General features: G+C 32.8%; 1 protein-coding gene across 1 annotated transcript; it reads right to left on the reverse strand.

Moving 5' to 3' along the window:
- On the reverse strand, window positions 1-15,448 carry LOC128214411 (uncharacterized). Its single transcript, XM_052920874.1, has 14 exons — window positions 15,317-15,448; window positions 14,212-14,300; window positions 13,526-13,567; window positions 13,043-13,105; window positions 12,594-12,713; window positions 10,742-10,897; window positions 9,343-9,557; window positions 8,352-8,429; window positions 7,598-7,612; window positions 7,228-7,346; window positions 5,611-5,666; window positions 5,396-5,484; window positions 2,571-2,662; window positions 1-88 (listed from the first exon to the last, which is right to left on the reverse strand). Exons 2-14 carry the CDS (start codon window positions 14,272-14,274, stop codon window positions 15-17), a joined length of 1,182 nt encoding a protein of 393 aa, XP_052776834.1. The 5' UTR covers window positions 14,275-14,300; window positions 15,317-15,448; the 3' UTR covers window positions 1-14.
- Between the last annotated feature and the right edge of the window lie 1,165 nt (window positions 15,449-16,613).

The following is a 16,613-nucleotide window of genomic DNA, read 5'->3' on the forward strand; positions in this document are numbered from 1 at the left end:
AAATACTCTTCATTCTAGTAATTCATAAGAAAAATCCATACGTGTTTGTTTGTGATACTTTTTTCATATGTTTCGTCACCAATTTGTTCTGCAAAGCAATTGCTTGACAATTGAAAACAATAGAAACATGATATGAACACGTGAAAATATTCCTCTTGGCACAAAGCTTACACGACTAAATGAAAAGCCGCGAAAACCTAACATATTTCAGACGACCTCTTATTGTCTTGTCAGTGCTGCTGATCAAATATTCAATCTTTTCAAAGCACATGGAGTTTAGAACATATAAAAATAATCGTCAACGTCTCTCTTACATCGGTCAATTTAAAATGAGTGTAATACAATATTTAGTATTATTATTGTTATTATATTGATTATTTTCGAATCGATTATCATATCGTTTACTTTTTTCAGTATTATGACGTTAGTCAATACTACAAAGAGCATAACACATATACCTTAATGCATGCTTTGGTGTGTTTGACATTGAGCAAACTTTATTAAACCGGTTGCATTCAAAACACAAAAATGATCCACTGTTTTTAAAGCATAAAACGTCCTGATACACATCAGGTTCACTAAACAACAATGGTATATTTCCTTTTTATTTTTCAATTAAAGACTAAAGCTAAACCGCTTAAATGAGTTACAAGATTCTTGCCTTAGCATTTGAGCAATAAATTATTTGCAAATTTGCAAGTTGACCATGATATGATCATGAAAACTGTTTCAAAGTATTCTTTCATATTCTCTTCTTTGACTTACTTTTGTTAAGGCAATCAAGTAAACGATAGCAGTTTTCTAGGAATCACCTTAGTGACGTTTTGTTATGCCTAAAACAAATTTTGAACAACTTTCATGAAGAACCGATGAAAAGTTGTTATTCTAGTACCATGTTATTTGATTTTTCTATTATTTTAAGCAATCTACTTTTTCAACTCCAATTATTTTATTATATGATATCAAAATTTGACTTAGAAGTGATGAAAGATAATAACTCTGAATAAGTTTTATAATATTCCGATGAAAATAAATCCATCACTGAGTTTTCCTCCGACACGATCAAAATTGAAACCTGACTTATGTTTAATGAGAAAGATCATAGTAAAGTTTTATGCTGGTAAGATGATGAACAGAGAAAAATAATATTAGCATCAAGCTATCTCTTCAAACCTTCCGGCGATATATGAGTTTAGCATGAGTTTTTGAAAGTATTTTAAAACTCAAGTAAGATGATGAAAATATTTGTATGGTTTTAACACACGATAGTGCTATGATTTGACAATTAGACCTTTGTCCTGACCCAAAATGACTTGTTTTAAACATACATTTCTCTTACCAACATTCTTGAATATCTGATGAAATGTTAATGTGTTCACCGGCAGAAATGTCGATACATGGCATCTAGATTAATTACGAGCCATAACATTACAGTCCAATGCGTGCAAAAAAACTTGGTCGTGATTTTATGGCTTTAAACATAACATCCAAGATTGAAATATTGTTTTAAGCTAATTGTGTACGGACGACGTTATAAGTACAGACGGAAGGATATCCATTAATAGTTTTAGCTCACCATCAGCTCTCATCTGTTCGCTCGGGTGAGCTGATATATTTACTTAGATAAAAGAAAAGAGAAGTCTAGGTAACGGTCTGGCGGTCTAGCGTCTTAAAATTGTCTGAACCCTAAAGTGCAACAAGATTATTGTGGTCTTCGTAACAAACGTTTCAGGAAATTAAACGTTTTCCGAAAATTTCAGTTTCAATACCGCACTTGCGTTTTCATTGAATTCAGAGCTATTCACAGGGATTAACATGTTATCAAGTCCTTTTCCATGATATTATACAAGTTTCGCATATTTGTGCTCTTTGCTTGATTTTAATATCTGTCTGGCGAGCTTTTTGAGATATCTTAATAAGTATCGGACCGGCGGCCTATCTGCTTGGCAGTGTGAAGCAAGCGGTTTGCTGGCTTAATGGCCCGATGCTTTATATTTTTTAACGTAACGTTTAAATAAAACCAATAGCCTACACACGAGGATATCAGGCCAAATGTGGCAGCTTCAGTTACGTCTTGCCAACGGTTTCAGCAACGGCTTTGCAATTTATTGCTGCTACAGTACATACACAATGCCATAACACCAGACCAATATTAATAAAAGAACATAAAAAAGTTGAATGAAGCGAAAAAAGACCCCCAAAATATCATGGGAAGTGCCTTGACTACATGGTAAACCCCTATAATTAGCTCAGAATTCAACGCAAAAATGTGTTTGTGTAGTATTGAAGTTAAAATTGCGAACAATGGTCAATTATCATGACGCATTTGACATTGTGTTTCGATGTTAATGCAAGGGTTATTCCGGATAGTGATTATGCGAGTATGACTTTTCATAGAAATAGGGGAAATTTATATGCCATCCTTATATGTATGGTTTCATGAAGCGAGTACCATCACATAAATATGATTCACAACAAATGCAAACATTTAAATACACTGCAAATCAAGCAATGTACCGCACAATGCATCTCAACAAATTAAAATATAATATAACAGATCAAATTGTTACCTTTTCTGATCATTTTTGTAGTTTTTGAGTCTTCGTCAGAATAATGATTTGTTGTCGTCACGATTATACTACCCTCAAATAGATTGAGAATGCTGTATTTAAGAAAGAGTTTAAATTAGTATGTGTGTTAAAAGCGTTAAAATAAAGATGAAACAAGGGTCAATGCGGAATGCCGCAATATAGGTCTATGATTTGTTGTATTGTTAGAGCATAACTATAGGTTATTCATATATCAATATGTGTTACTTCTGCCAATTTTTTTAAATGAAATAGTGGATTGTGATGTGTGGTAAACTGTTTATAATTGTTTGACTTATATTGATAGGTTTTATATGCATTATGTAGTTATGGTAATATGAAAAGGTTAACCTTAAATGACGATGGTAAACACCCATAATGCATTATATTCTAATGTGTCTAAAATATCATACAGAAGAGAAAACCTAGTACAAGTTTATGGGCATTTGATTAAACAAGAAGGCTAAGATGGCCCTAAATCGCTCGCCTAAAGTTTTTGGTCGGACAACATACTGGACGCCGCCCGCCTAAAAAACACCCGTCCGTAAGCCGTAAGCTAAGCTATAATTCGTCCCGTTTAACGGGTGTATTAAAACATGAACAATATGTAATTGTAAAAGACGTTACAGAGGGACATACATTTTACAATATTTAGGTTGGAGTTACATAACTTATCACAAAAGAGCACACTGCTACTGTGAATAAGTTCATGAAGTTTAAACTAAATATCTTCAATGGTTATAAATCAATAAAAAATACATAAAACAACAATTTTTTATAATAATAATTTTGATAAAAGGGTCACATAAGGACCATTTCTGTGAAAATATTTCTCTTATAGTGAAAACTAGCCCCGCCCCTGGCGGCCATGTTTTTAAATAATTCAAAATGGGGTCTTTGATAAATGTCCACCTAATGAACATTCCTGTGGAATTATTTTGCAATCGAGTCAACGGTTTTTGAAGAAAAGATTTTCAAAGTTTTTTATAAAGACATATAGTGGTAACAAGCCCAACCCCAAGGAACCATGTTTTTCTGAATCAAAATGGGGTGGAAAAAAAGGAGTGAAAGGATCTTCTTAGGAACATTTTCGTTAACTTGATTTTGAAATTGAGCCAATAATTTCCGAGGAAATTCTTTTCAAAGTTTTCCATAAAGACATATAGAGAAAAGAAGCCCCGCATATATCAACATGAGGAAAACGATTTCGATAGAATGTCACCAGGAACATTTCTGTAAAATTATTTTAAATAAAATAAGGGCGAGCGAATTCTAATGAAAATACTTTCAAGGTCTGTTTATATGTCAGTATAAGTAGCCCCAAGGCGGCAATTTTACGAATCAACATGGGGGTTGGAGTTCGATACAGAGTCACCTAAGTAACATCGGGACAGCGGTTTTTTTGAGAAGAATATTTTCAAAAAAATTCCTCCTGCATTGAACCACTTTTATTACAGGAATCCCAAAAAGGACCACACAAGAAACATTCATTTTAAGTTTGGTTGAAATCGTCGTAATGGTTTAAGAGATGAAGCTGTTTGAAGGAAAATGTTGACGTCTTACGGACGACGGATAATCATCCTGTCACAATAGGTCACACTGAGCACATTTTGTAATAACGTTTCGTTTTCATTCTCCCTAAAATTTGACCTAGTGACCTAGTTTTTGGCCTGAGGATGCATATATTAGTTATTGCTCAAAACTATTGATTTCTCTCTCTAAGATTTAACCTAGTGGCCAATGTTTTGACCTGATGTGACCGATATTCATAAAATTTCAAGATAACATGCAGATACTAATAACGTTTATTTTAAAAGTTATATAATGCATGTGATACGCGCCTTGTGCAATAGCCATTTTTATTGTTTGATTAAAAAAAATATCCACGGATTCATTACTCTGACTGAAAAGCACATACACATCTTTACACCGATAAACTTTTCTAGCACCTAAGATAAGTAGATCCAATAATTTAACCATGCTAGAAATTCTGATCTTGCCCATGGGCAAAGATAAAACAATTACCCGTATGGAACTCCTTTTTAATGGTCATCACATTGTAATTACCTCCCTGGCTGAAGACTGTCGTCTGTAGCATCATAGAAACCTTGTCTTGTGGCAATATTTAGAATGCTAATTATCATTTATTGCTTCAAATGTCAGCATAAAAAAGTTTTCATGCAGCTTTCAAGAAATAATGCTTCACTCTCCTCAGAACTATTTAAAAACCGATTTGACTATTTACATAATCTGAATCACTGCGCGCATATCCATGACAACCCACGAATTATCACATATCCATACGCATTTATTTTCACAACGCACTAAAGAGTTCCAGCAAAAATACATTTTACTGAATTTTGTGTAACTGAGGAGGGAAAAAAGCATCTAGCATAGCCGCTTGTGTAAGAAAGTTCATCACAACCTCGTTTACCGCAAAACTACCTCCGCTCGGGTTGGGATGTACTTATTTTACACTCGCCATGGAAGATACTTATAATCTAGTCTGCATTTTGATTGTTCACCAGTATTTATTAAAAATTGTAACATATTAAATGTCATACACTTATTCAAAACGTCTAATTTACTTGCTTATATACATAAAAGATGGAAAACTGGGGCCATCTGATAAACATGTGTAAGATTGAGTTTTCAAATGATTATTAAAGTGTTTGTGGTGATAAATAGTTTGGTTGGACATTGTATACTTGATGAATTTTAATTTGCAACCTTAAGCGTTATTTCAAAATGTGTTCGACCCCCCCCCCTCCCCCGGTAATGTAAAACGCAAGAAGGTGTTCTCTTACCTTTCGAACCAGGTTTCTTCTTTACGTTTGAAGAATTTTTGTATGTATATACCCTCATTTTGTTTCAACCACTTTACTCTTTGTAATGGCTGCAATAGAGATTCAAATCTAGGGTAAAATATTTTTAAAGAATACAATTTTATTCATATATGTGTACAATTTGGATAAAGAAGATAACATTAATTCTTTAGTTGATAAATTTAAAAATTCCATACTTGTTTGTTTGTGATCCTTTCGGCATATTCTTCTCCACGAATTTGTCCTTCATTTACTGCAAAGCAATTTTATGTCAATAGAAACACAACGTTTAAGAAACATCTTATAAAAGTGTGGAAATTCTTCCCTATATAATAATGAAAGGGAACGTGGATGTATGAACCTAATGCTGCAAAAAGCTGAATTTGTAAACTAATATACTGGGGAGCGCTTTTGAAGATTTTATGAATCAGATAAAAGATATCAAAATAGATTGAACCGTAGTATAAGGTCTGGTGATAATAATTTCTACCATCTTCACATTATTTGACACTGGATCGGAAATATGCCATAAATTTGGGTGTTTTGAAGTATTTTTCGTAAATTTGTTTAGTCACTGGCGCCAGGTCGGAAATATGACATAGCACACCGCTTTCGTTTTATGTATTTTATTATTTGTTTCTTTTGCTGACAACGTAACAACCAAGCAAAAATACAACACAGCGCAAAGTGTCGTCCCTCCTACCGCTGAAAGCACAAACGGATTTGAAATATGCCTTTTGATTCCTTTAGTTTGTGAGCATGCGACGTCTGGCTGCTAGGTAGATTTGAAGTATATGCATGTTTTTCACATTTTTTCATATTAAAGATAATCCCATATAATCGGACAACCCAAATGATTTATCAATGTCGTTTTATTTCGACAAATTGAATACAATATAAACGTATTGCGTACGACCTATAATTGGCATGTAAGTGCTGTTGAATATCAAGTATTCAATATCATCAAAGCACCTGGACTAATACTCGATCAAGTCCCTCTTACATCAGTTATTTAAAAACAATTATACTTGTGAAAAGTTGCAGTTCGTTATAACGAAGGCTCTTTTTTTATAAATTCATCATAATTTTTAAAAACCCACAAATGCAAAACTTGAAAATGTTAAACATTTTATATGCATTTTTTATTCATAACATTATACCAATATCCAGACATAACCTACGAAGGACCACAAATGTTTTTTTTATGTATTTTAAGGACTAAAAGAGACTACAGCTAAATAGTTTTACTCAGATATACGATTCTGGTTATAGCATTTGGAGAATCAATTTCTTTCGTTCCATGATATGATCATTTCAACTGTTTCAGAACATTCTTTCATATTCTCGTCTTTCACTCACTTTCTATAATAATCACAATAAACGCAAGCATTTTTATGAGTAACCTTAGAGACTAAGTGATATACCTGATATTCGTGTGGATTGTAAACCCAAACACATACTCTGTACAACCTTCAAACGGATCTGATGAAAATAATAACTTCTATAGTTTATTTGATTTGACTTTGATATACTTTTTGAACTAACATATCACATATTTTATCCGGACCATTATAAACGGTTTATGCGAAATCATTCCAGATTGTTTTTATACAATTGTTATTTTTCATTAAAATGATTTGAGCGGTTATAAAGAAGGAGGGGAAATTATATGCCATACTAATATTTATGTTATCTATTGTTTCTTGTATTAAACAAATACGCATGTCAAGAATATGATTGACAACAAACGCAACCATATAAAATTCCGCAAAATGCACCTAATCAAATGGATATAACATAGACCTCAGTATTACCTTTGCTGATAATTCTTGGATTTTGTGGCGCTACATCAAGACAATCTTTCACTGTCGACATGGTTGGCTCACCATCAAGCATATTGGGTGCAGATACGAACACTTGTTGACCTTGAATGCTGTGTAAATGCATATTTTCCATAAGTCTGTGTGTAACAAAATGCGTGAGTAAACACAGTGGCTTTGGAACTGATAATGTTTATTAAGTGTCATATATTTCTGCCTCAAACAAGTTTTATTCACAAGTGCATGTAATTGATAAAATTTATACCTACACCGCAGCAAATCTCAAAACCCTTTTAAGTATATACAATGATATACAAATCTAGTTATATTCAATTAATTTTATCGCACATAAAAATATTCATACCAACAGGTCACAGAACTGAAAGTACAAAGTGTATATGTTTTAGTATATACTCTGAATATGTGCCACGCTTTACGTGTAAGACCACCGAATCTTTCGTCATAATAAAGGTACCGAATTACAGCAGGAAAAGTGTGAACGGGACATGAGCGATGTTTTTGCATTTTTAAAAATGTGTTATCTATGCGGCACCACGTATTTCTCCCACCACCGATATTAAAGTATGATGCTAACCCCACAAACCAGACAACTATTATTTATATTTCGTTTCAACTTATCTGTGAACGGCCAATATATTGGCAATTCAATCAATAAGAACGGCATGTAAAACGTTAGTCAACATGGAATTTAAAAGTCGATTTTTAAAGAGAGTGCTACCATTTCGTTGGTTTAAAAAAATTTCAATAAAATATAATTATGCAATTATGTATAATTTTTGAAACATGGATAAGTTGGCGATAGCCGTGTATAGTAATTTTAAATTGGCTTATATTTATTCGTTTTCGCGTTTTCTTGCTTGTCCGACAAGTCGCAACAAACTCCTTCTGCAATTTTTGTAAAGCAAAAATGTAATCTGCATTCAAACGATCAATATATTTATTTTTTTCTTTCTTGTTTCTTCTTTAAATTATTACCAAAAAATTGGTATTATATTTACTTGTAATACTTAATGATTTACGGGGAATTCCAGGAACCTTTTTATATTGAAAGTGCATTATGGTTATAAGCAGTTATTTTAAACAAATTTATCAATTACCCCTTTCTAGTTTTGTGCTCAAAACTGCCATTGGAGATGTGCATGGAGGTGTTCAATTTTGAAGAAAATAGCCTCGAACTGAAAACAATTCAATAACGATCGAGATTCAATAACACAATATGAACTGGAAGTTTTTTTTAAGTCTTTCTAGTTATGAAAACGGCTTGGGAGAACATTTTTCATTCAAAAGTTTATCAGACAGTACTATTGAAAAAAATATTTGAAAAGCGTTAAGCCACAATAAAATAGTGGGTGTTTTCAACACAATGATATTTAGTCGGTTAATAAATAGTTCAAAAATGGAGATATCTACTCAGTTTATATGTCAATGTAAACGTTTATTTGGACAGGGTAACACGAACAAAAAGAACAAATACTGTCAATAATGCTTAAACGTCATAACATTATCGACTGGTATTGATATTGAAAAACGTGTGATTTAGTTTAATATATGTAAAATTAAAAAGCAGTGTTTTGGGATTTTTTGTTGTTAAATATTTGCATTTTTCGGGGCATGGCAGCCACCGTCGAAACTAGTCTGATCAAACAATAATTTTACTAATGTATTTTTTAGCTTGCCTTCCTTAATCTTTGTATGGACCTTACTAATTTCATCAATTATCCAAGGGGCATTTGTACTTTTAATATATTTCTATAACAGAGGTACTGCACCACGGAATTGTTCCTTTGAGTATTGATGAAATGACACTCCTTATATTTTGGCATATGCAGCAATTTTCTTCCGCTAGTATATCAAGCTAAAGAATTAGTTAAAACTGCATTGCAACTAAAACATCTTTTGACATTTCATGAGAAGGCTAAAGGTATAAGGCAAACGTTATTCTTGATGTTAAACTAAGACTAAAGCGAGTTTATTTTCGTATATATAGGGTTGATTATCTTATTTAAACGATTTCTCCTTTCTTGCAAACATTCCATAATTTTGATAATGCATAACACGTGTATGTTTGGAAGGAAACAGACTACTTACGCATTGTTGTTACTGTTGGTTTGTTGGAGAATAAATGATGAGGGATCTTCTTGTTTGAATATTTCAATTTCCTTTAGCACCTTGTAAATGATGTCATATTCTTCTGAAATCAAGAAGTCCTTTTCCAAGCCATTGCTTTGTTCTTTGGGGTAAATGTCCGGAGGCATTTCGGCTACAACTTTATCAGTTGTTTGATTGTCAACGTTGTTATTGGTCTAGAAAACAACATCAAAAGGTTGTGTTTCGTTTGATACTTCTCCCTTGAACATATAGTCACCGACGAATTTGTCATAAAACGACTGAATGTGTATAAGTGTCGAAATATGGTCTAGGTTGCACTAATCATTCTTTTCAATGAACATTTCAATTTTACTATCTTTATGAAAATATAGTATTGAAATAATAACGGTGCATGACAAGGAAGTAAACGTTGGCAAACAACATTCTGACTGAAATAACTACTTATTTCAATCCGTTATACCAAAAGATATGTTATGGACTGCAGATTCTAAGTGCAGAATTGGTAGTAACTTTGGCGGAAGAGTAGAGACATTCACTGCTTTATTTTACCAAAATACATAAAAGTGAACCGTTGCATTTGCCTAAACGAATAATAAGTAGATGCTGTCAGATTTTAAAGGGAGATTTGTTTGGCATCATATAAATAATGTTTCGTGTCTCCGGAAATGCCTTATACGTCCATCAACAAGTGACACAGACTTTTGTATTGTTAGCTTACAAAGCCCTTTCAAATAGGAAAATGCTCATGCATTATTCGCAAGGTACAACATGATCACTTATAGAGGTTATTTGCAAACATTGTTTATTACCTCATATATAGGCACGTGTTAGGAATCGCTAAAAAGTGCCCATGTTCGGAATCGCTTAAAAGAGACATATCATGCACTAGTTGTGCAATTGCTTTCGAGACACGTATGCTTCTTGTTTGGGTAAACTGATAGTATTCTATTTGGGCGAGTCTTATTCATATGCCAAACTCATACTTAATAAAAAAATGACTAATAGAGTAATTCAAATGGCTGATATCATTACTTTTTAAGGTATCTTAACATTTGACTGGTCGATGGGCTAACTATTATCATATTTTATTCTAATCGTTTGCAAAAGGTTATATTAGCTATTCGGAGCCGTCTTAAGTGTTTCAAGTAGTTTAAAAAACAGTAGGACAAACGATTTGTATTAAATTTACCTTGTGTCCTGAGTTTGACAAAAACTTAAAAGATATCATATGTAACAGAAAAATCCTTGGTATTCTTGAAAAAGATAAGCCTAGAGAACGCAGTCCAAAATATCGACAGATCACCAATAATTTACAAACTGCCAACAGGAAAACAACCTACATATTGACTCAATACCCACCAACGTGTACAATAAATACCTGTGGAATCCATCGAACATGGACGGTTGTGTTGGATACAAAATTATATTCCTGCAATGTCCCATTTGATGACGTGGTAACCTTAGTACCAATCGCACTTTGTATAATAAGTTCCTCAGATGCATTTGGATGACTGCCAGCAAAATTGACGAGATCCTTAACATAAATGAAAATAAATTAGATAATGCTTTCATTATTCAGTTTCATAACGATGCTCTAAGATTAATCTGATAATATTTAATGTGCTTCTATAGGAATTTGCAGGATGCATTAAAATGCTTTAAATATGTGTTCACGTCTTATCAACGTCAATGTTTAGTGAATATTTGTATATGTAATATTGCCGAAACAAAAAATTTCCCATCATGTAAAATTACGAATTTAATTATGCATTTCATCACTGACGAATATACAATACGTATATTATCGAAGTTAAAATGATTAACTTATATATCTTTATTACAAATAGTGTTCAATACGTACATTATTAAAAGTATGATTTTAAGCTGAATGACATAATATATTAGTCGTATCGAAGCATTGTTAGCTAATTAATCATTTCGAATCGACGGAATCAAACAAATGGTTTCAATTTTGCCAATCAAAAAATTACGGAAAAAAATAAATTTGGACATCTAAAAACGAACAAGCAACACCCTTTATTTTAGCCTTTCTCAAAACTTTATACTATGTATGTACATTATACCTTACTTAGATTATTTAGCGGAAACCATTTCCCTGAAACCTTGTTCTTTACCCCGCTGACCCCAAGTTCCTTTCCTCTTCACATGCGCTTACTACACACCAAGTTGCATCCCTTTCTTATCAATTCGATCACAGAAAGAATGTTTCATTTAGATACAGTGCATGCTTTGGTATAACTTGAAAGGATAGTACGTGTGAAGAAAGAACAGGTCAAACGTATATCAAACACACTATTGGAAATAAGTTTTTCGGTCTTTGAATATTTCATTTAACGTCTGATCTCATGACGAACAAAACAAGCTGCGATAACTTTATCTGTAATGTATTTTCGGTCATATACAAGTAATTACACAGACACCTTATTCTCTACCCTGCTGATCCCAAATGCTTTACCAAGATACGTAGCATGCTTTAAGCTAAACTTTACCACATATAATACACATTCTAATATTAGGCGATTTCATATTTGCCGAGGTATTTGCTCTAAGTCAACAGTGTTGAAGGGCTCCGAAGGGTTCATTGCCCGAAGAACAAAGCGAAAGCTAAGCTATGTGCAAGTCAGCGTACAATTAGATACGATTTGACAGACAAAAGACATACAACTTATTAAACACCTATTCATAAATATTTTGCTGAGTTAAAACAAATTTCTCCCACCTCAGATAAGTTGATCCAGTAATTGAACCATGCTAGAAATTCTTATCTTGCCCACGGGCATCATAGAAACCTTGTCTTGTGGCAATATTTAGAACGCTAATTAATTATTTCTCGCTTCAAATGTCACCATAAAATAGTTTTCATGCACCTTTCAAGAAATAATGCTTCACTCTCCTTAGAACTAATTAAAGACCAATTTGACTATTAACAAAATTTAAATCACTGCGCGCATATCATGACAACCACAAATAATCGCATATCCATACGCAGCTATTTTCACTTAACACTGAAGATTTCCAGCAAAAATACATTTTCACTTAATTTCGTTTATCTGGTGTGGGAGAAAAAGCATTTACCATAGCCACTCGGAAATCCTCGTTTCCGCAATACACCATACGCTCGGGTCGGAATGAACCTATCTTACACTCTCGGCCATGGGAGATACTTATAAACTTTTACCATTCAAAAGTACAATCAAAAGATCTCTCATCTGAATCGGGCAATTGATGTCAAAGCGTCTAGTTCGTTCATTTCCGTTTGGAAAGATAAACCTTATATGGAGACCCGTAGATGGTTCTGGAGGTAGTTTCCTTTCCCTCTGAGCACGTATCTAGTATCAATTTAAAGTATCTTATAATAGTGTGTATACAATTTTAAATAGTTAATATAACACTTTCTTTTGGTTAAATACATATTCTTTTATTTGACTGTATATATAGTAACTATTTTATCAGAGAGCATTGACAGAAAGTATTCCTATTTTTCTCAGACCATGTTATAAAGCAAATATTGATGCTTGTCGGTCAATAGTCATTTGCCTTGGTTCTTCCCCGACCTTGGACAAACAGCTTTTATTGACCGGTAAACCATTCAGGTGTATGAGTTATCAATCTTGTCTAAATATACCGATCAAAATAGAACTACAAATATATCAATAACCTGTTGAAGCCTTTCATTGTCATCGCTCTGGTCGTGTCTTGCAGTTTCATCGACAGTTGTTTCCTGAAACGTTATTAACAGCGGGATAGAAGTCTTTTAAATGGAACAACAATCATCAACTACTAATTCGCTGAGGTCATGTTGAAACTAAATAACGTCGTTTTTAGCTTCGAAAAACATTTTATTGTTTCCATTATAATTTCAATTTTGTATGTTTTAACACGGTCTAAATGAACGTTAAACATCGTATGAGAACTGGTAATAATTAATAAACTTCACAATAAAAGGTAATGCGAATTGAATATTTGTGGTATTACACTTATATTTGGACAAGTGTGAGGCTTGAAAACCGCAAACCATTTTAACCCCCAGTAAGTTCTAGCTTAGTTTGTACTGACCTTGCCAAGGCTAACATCAACACTTTTCAATACCGATATTTGGATCTGAGCCAGATCTACTACAAGTTTGATAAATGGTTCTTACGTTTAAACTGTTTCCTGGGTAATGAAGCCGCAGTGTCGTCAACTGTAATAACATTGTTTTGGAAGTGTTAATAGTATTTATAAGATTTTAGATGAAAACTATTAAGCATAGTCGTGAAGGTCACTTTTATCCACATTTTTCATACTGATTTGTCGAAAATAAAAATGAGAGTTATGAGCTGTTCTGTACATTTGTCAATTAAAACGTTTGTAATTTTCGGAGCGTATATATTCAACGCTTTTTATCGTTTTTGTTTGTTCTTTTTTCGAGAGAAGACAAAAAAGCACTTAAATTAAATCATCATCATCGTATTTATTCAGTAGTTAAACACTTTTTTGATAATTTTGTAACTATCCGTATATTACGATCGTCATCAATCGAAACAACAGTGTTGTTGTTAAAATTACTAAACATAAATGGCATTTTTTTTGCATTGCTGCTTATGATTTTGTGTTAGAATACGATGATATGACAACAAAATAAACTTATTTTTATTTTAGGTATGTTTAAATTATAATCTAAGTCCTACTCTCAGTAAGAGTTTCATGACATTACGCTATAAGCATAAATAGATACGGCCCGATACAGATATATTCATACCTCAAATATATGTCATGCTTCCGATGTTTCTCTATGTCAGAATGAATAACCGAACACATTTATTAATATAAACGTTTTAACCTTACTCGGATAGGTTGTTCTGAAGTGGTGGTTGTCACCTGAGGCGCCGTAGATAATCCTTTTTGCATCTCTCCTGATTTGTTCTGACCTTGAACTAACATTACAAAACAGAATGAACAGGGTTTGACATAATTAAAAATGTTTTATTTTACGTTGTTTTGGGTGTTTTAATGAGTGAAATAACAATGTTTACAGTGCAAATATTCTTCGATATGATTCCCTCTTACCCAACCCAATTTAATATTTTTCAATTAAATTAAATTTTCCAGGAACTCATGGAAAATAATTTCCTTTGTTTCATATTGGTCTTAGGTTAGTCATCTTGGCAATTGTCTAAACGACTATCTCCCATTATATCTATGTCTAAACATTGAAAAATGTGCCAATTTTCTAACTATTCAAAACACTAAATATTGTCCTCAACTTTAAAATCTGGATTCCTCGTTGTCCAGCACCTTAAAAAGGTTATGTCTTTATCAATGATTGCCTGCTTGAATATTTGCAAACGCTTATCAAGCTTTAACAAATTGCTGTAAACGTTCGGAAAAATGCAATGTAAGACAACATTTGACATAATTACTCTTTCTTATTATGCTGAAAAAGATGATTGAAGTATTCAAGCTAAAGTAAACATTTACTATTACTAGGAAAACGGCCAGACCTTTATTATAAATGATAATATGTTTAAAACCTCTCTACGTCTGTAGCTTCTAATTTGTTCGAGTCTTGTCAACTAATGTCCTATCACAATTAAAAACTTCAGACGGTATAAATTTAAGCAACCAAACTATAACAGTTTTATAACAAGCAAACCAAATATGACAATGAATACTTTTATTTTTCGTCCTTGAACAAATTGGTTGCACTTATTTATATAGTGCATGGACATATATAGCCTCAATCTAAACAACAAAATCAATCGACCCTTCGACCTGTACTAAATCGCCATGTGAGGGTAAACAGAGACTAGTTTAAGTCTAGCCTATCCTCTGTTATATTTGTTTGTGTAACCATGCAATTAACTTCCTGGTTGTTATAAACCATTCAGTACTTTTACAAGTTTGATATAATTACGTTGTTTTATGTTAATTATTTGAAAAACTGCAATACCTTTAAACTTGTTTAGTTAAATCCAGTTAATGCCCGGAGCTTCATAGCAAAACTATATCACACCGATTATAAATTTTCTTTTTTGGCCAAAATTAACTAATACTTCAATTGCTATCATGTCACGTGGGTTGTGACGAAACACACTTCACACGCACTACATGTTAGGCCAGGCGGCCCAAAGGTTTCGAGTTAAACGGGGGTGTAACTATAAACACATATGATTTTATATTGGATATGGGGGATCTGGACACTTCACTATGATTACATAATTTCAATCCTTAATTATGTTCTGGGATGCTTTTCAGTTAGCATTGTTATATTAGTCGTATAACTATTTAAAACAATGAACATAAGAATAAAAATATATATAGAGAGAGAGTAGGCGCTCGCCTGTCGTGCCCCCTCTCAAACCGCTAGTGCCTAATTCCGCGAAAGGACTTAAAGTTACCGCATTTTACAATGCGCAATTTCGACCTGATAGTTTTATGGGAACACTATCTGTAATTTTCAAACGTTTATGGCAATTACATCTATGCGGTAGTGAATACTCAATCTTTAAATATATCTTTTAATCTAAACATAGCAGTGACTCAAAGTATGGTAATACTATCTTAGATTATTGATTACTATCCCCCTGTATAGGTTTTGAAGCTGATTTGTTTGTGATTTGTCTGGCTGAACATGATGGATCTACTTGATCTACTGTTTGTTTACATTTTCACCGCATATTTTCACACTAGAAATGGTTACTGTATAAAATACGTTACGTTCAACCAATTTTATTTTCATTTAAAAAAAAAAACTCATTTTTTTCTTAAGTTGTTTAATGTTTAGTAACTAACTCCCCCCATTGTCGGAGGTAAAGCACGCAAAATCAGTGATATTTCGCGTACAAATTGGTCAATTGTCTATACGAATAAACATGAAATTTATTTAGTAACCTCTGAACTTCAGCTTGGAGACATAACATTGAAGACACGTTTTTATGAGAATTGTTGTCATATGATTAATTCAAATGTTTTTTTATGAAAAAAAGACAAACAAATAAGCAATACTGATGTGCCTGCGGCAAATTATAAAAAAACAACAAAAAACACACAAATAAGATAAAGAGTGATATATTATCTATTGGTATATGATTTCATTACCCGGATATATTTTATACTTCATCTACAAATCTGCATGTACAAAGTGTTTCGACCCATGAGAACAAGCATTTGTTTTGTTGAATGTCACGTTTTACTTTTGACATATTACCATACATACACACATCTAAATATAAATTAAATTCACACTG

Source organism: Mya arenaria, chromosome 13 (assembly GCF_026914265.1).
Source record: "Mya arenaria isolate MELC-2E11 chromosome 13, ASM2691426v1".
Classification (NCBI taxonomy): Eukaryota; Metazoa; Mollusca; class Bivalvia; order Myida; family Myidae; genus Mya; species Mya arenaria.

What these genes read in the sequence shown, in the direction of transcription:
- LOC128214411 (XM_052920874.1), bottom strand. Translation starts at nt 14,274, where the DNA reads ATGCAAAAAGGATTATCTACGGCGCCTCAGGTGACAACCACCACTTCA. An exon ending in ACCAACAGTAACAACAATGC is followed by an intron (nt 8,430 to 9,342) that starts GTAAGTAGTCTG and finishes AATTGTTTTCAG; the next exon opens with TTCGAGGCTATTTTCTTCAA. An exon ending in GAAGAAACCTGGTTCGAAAG is followed by an intron (nt 2,663 to 5,395) that starts GTAAGAGAACAC and finishes TCTTAAATACAG; the next exon opens with CATTCTCAATCTATTTGAGG.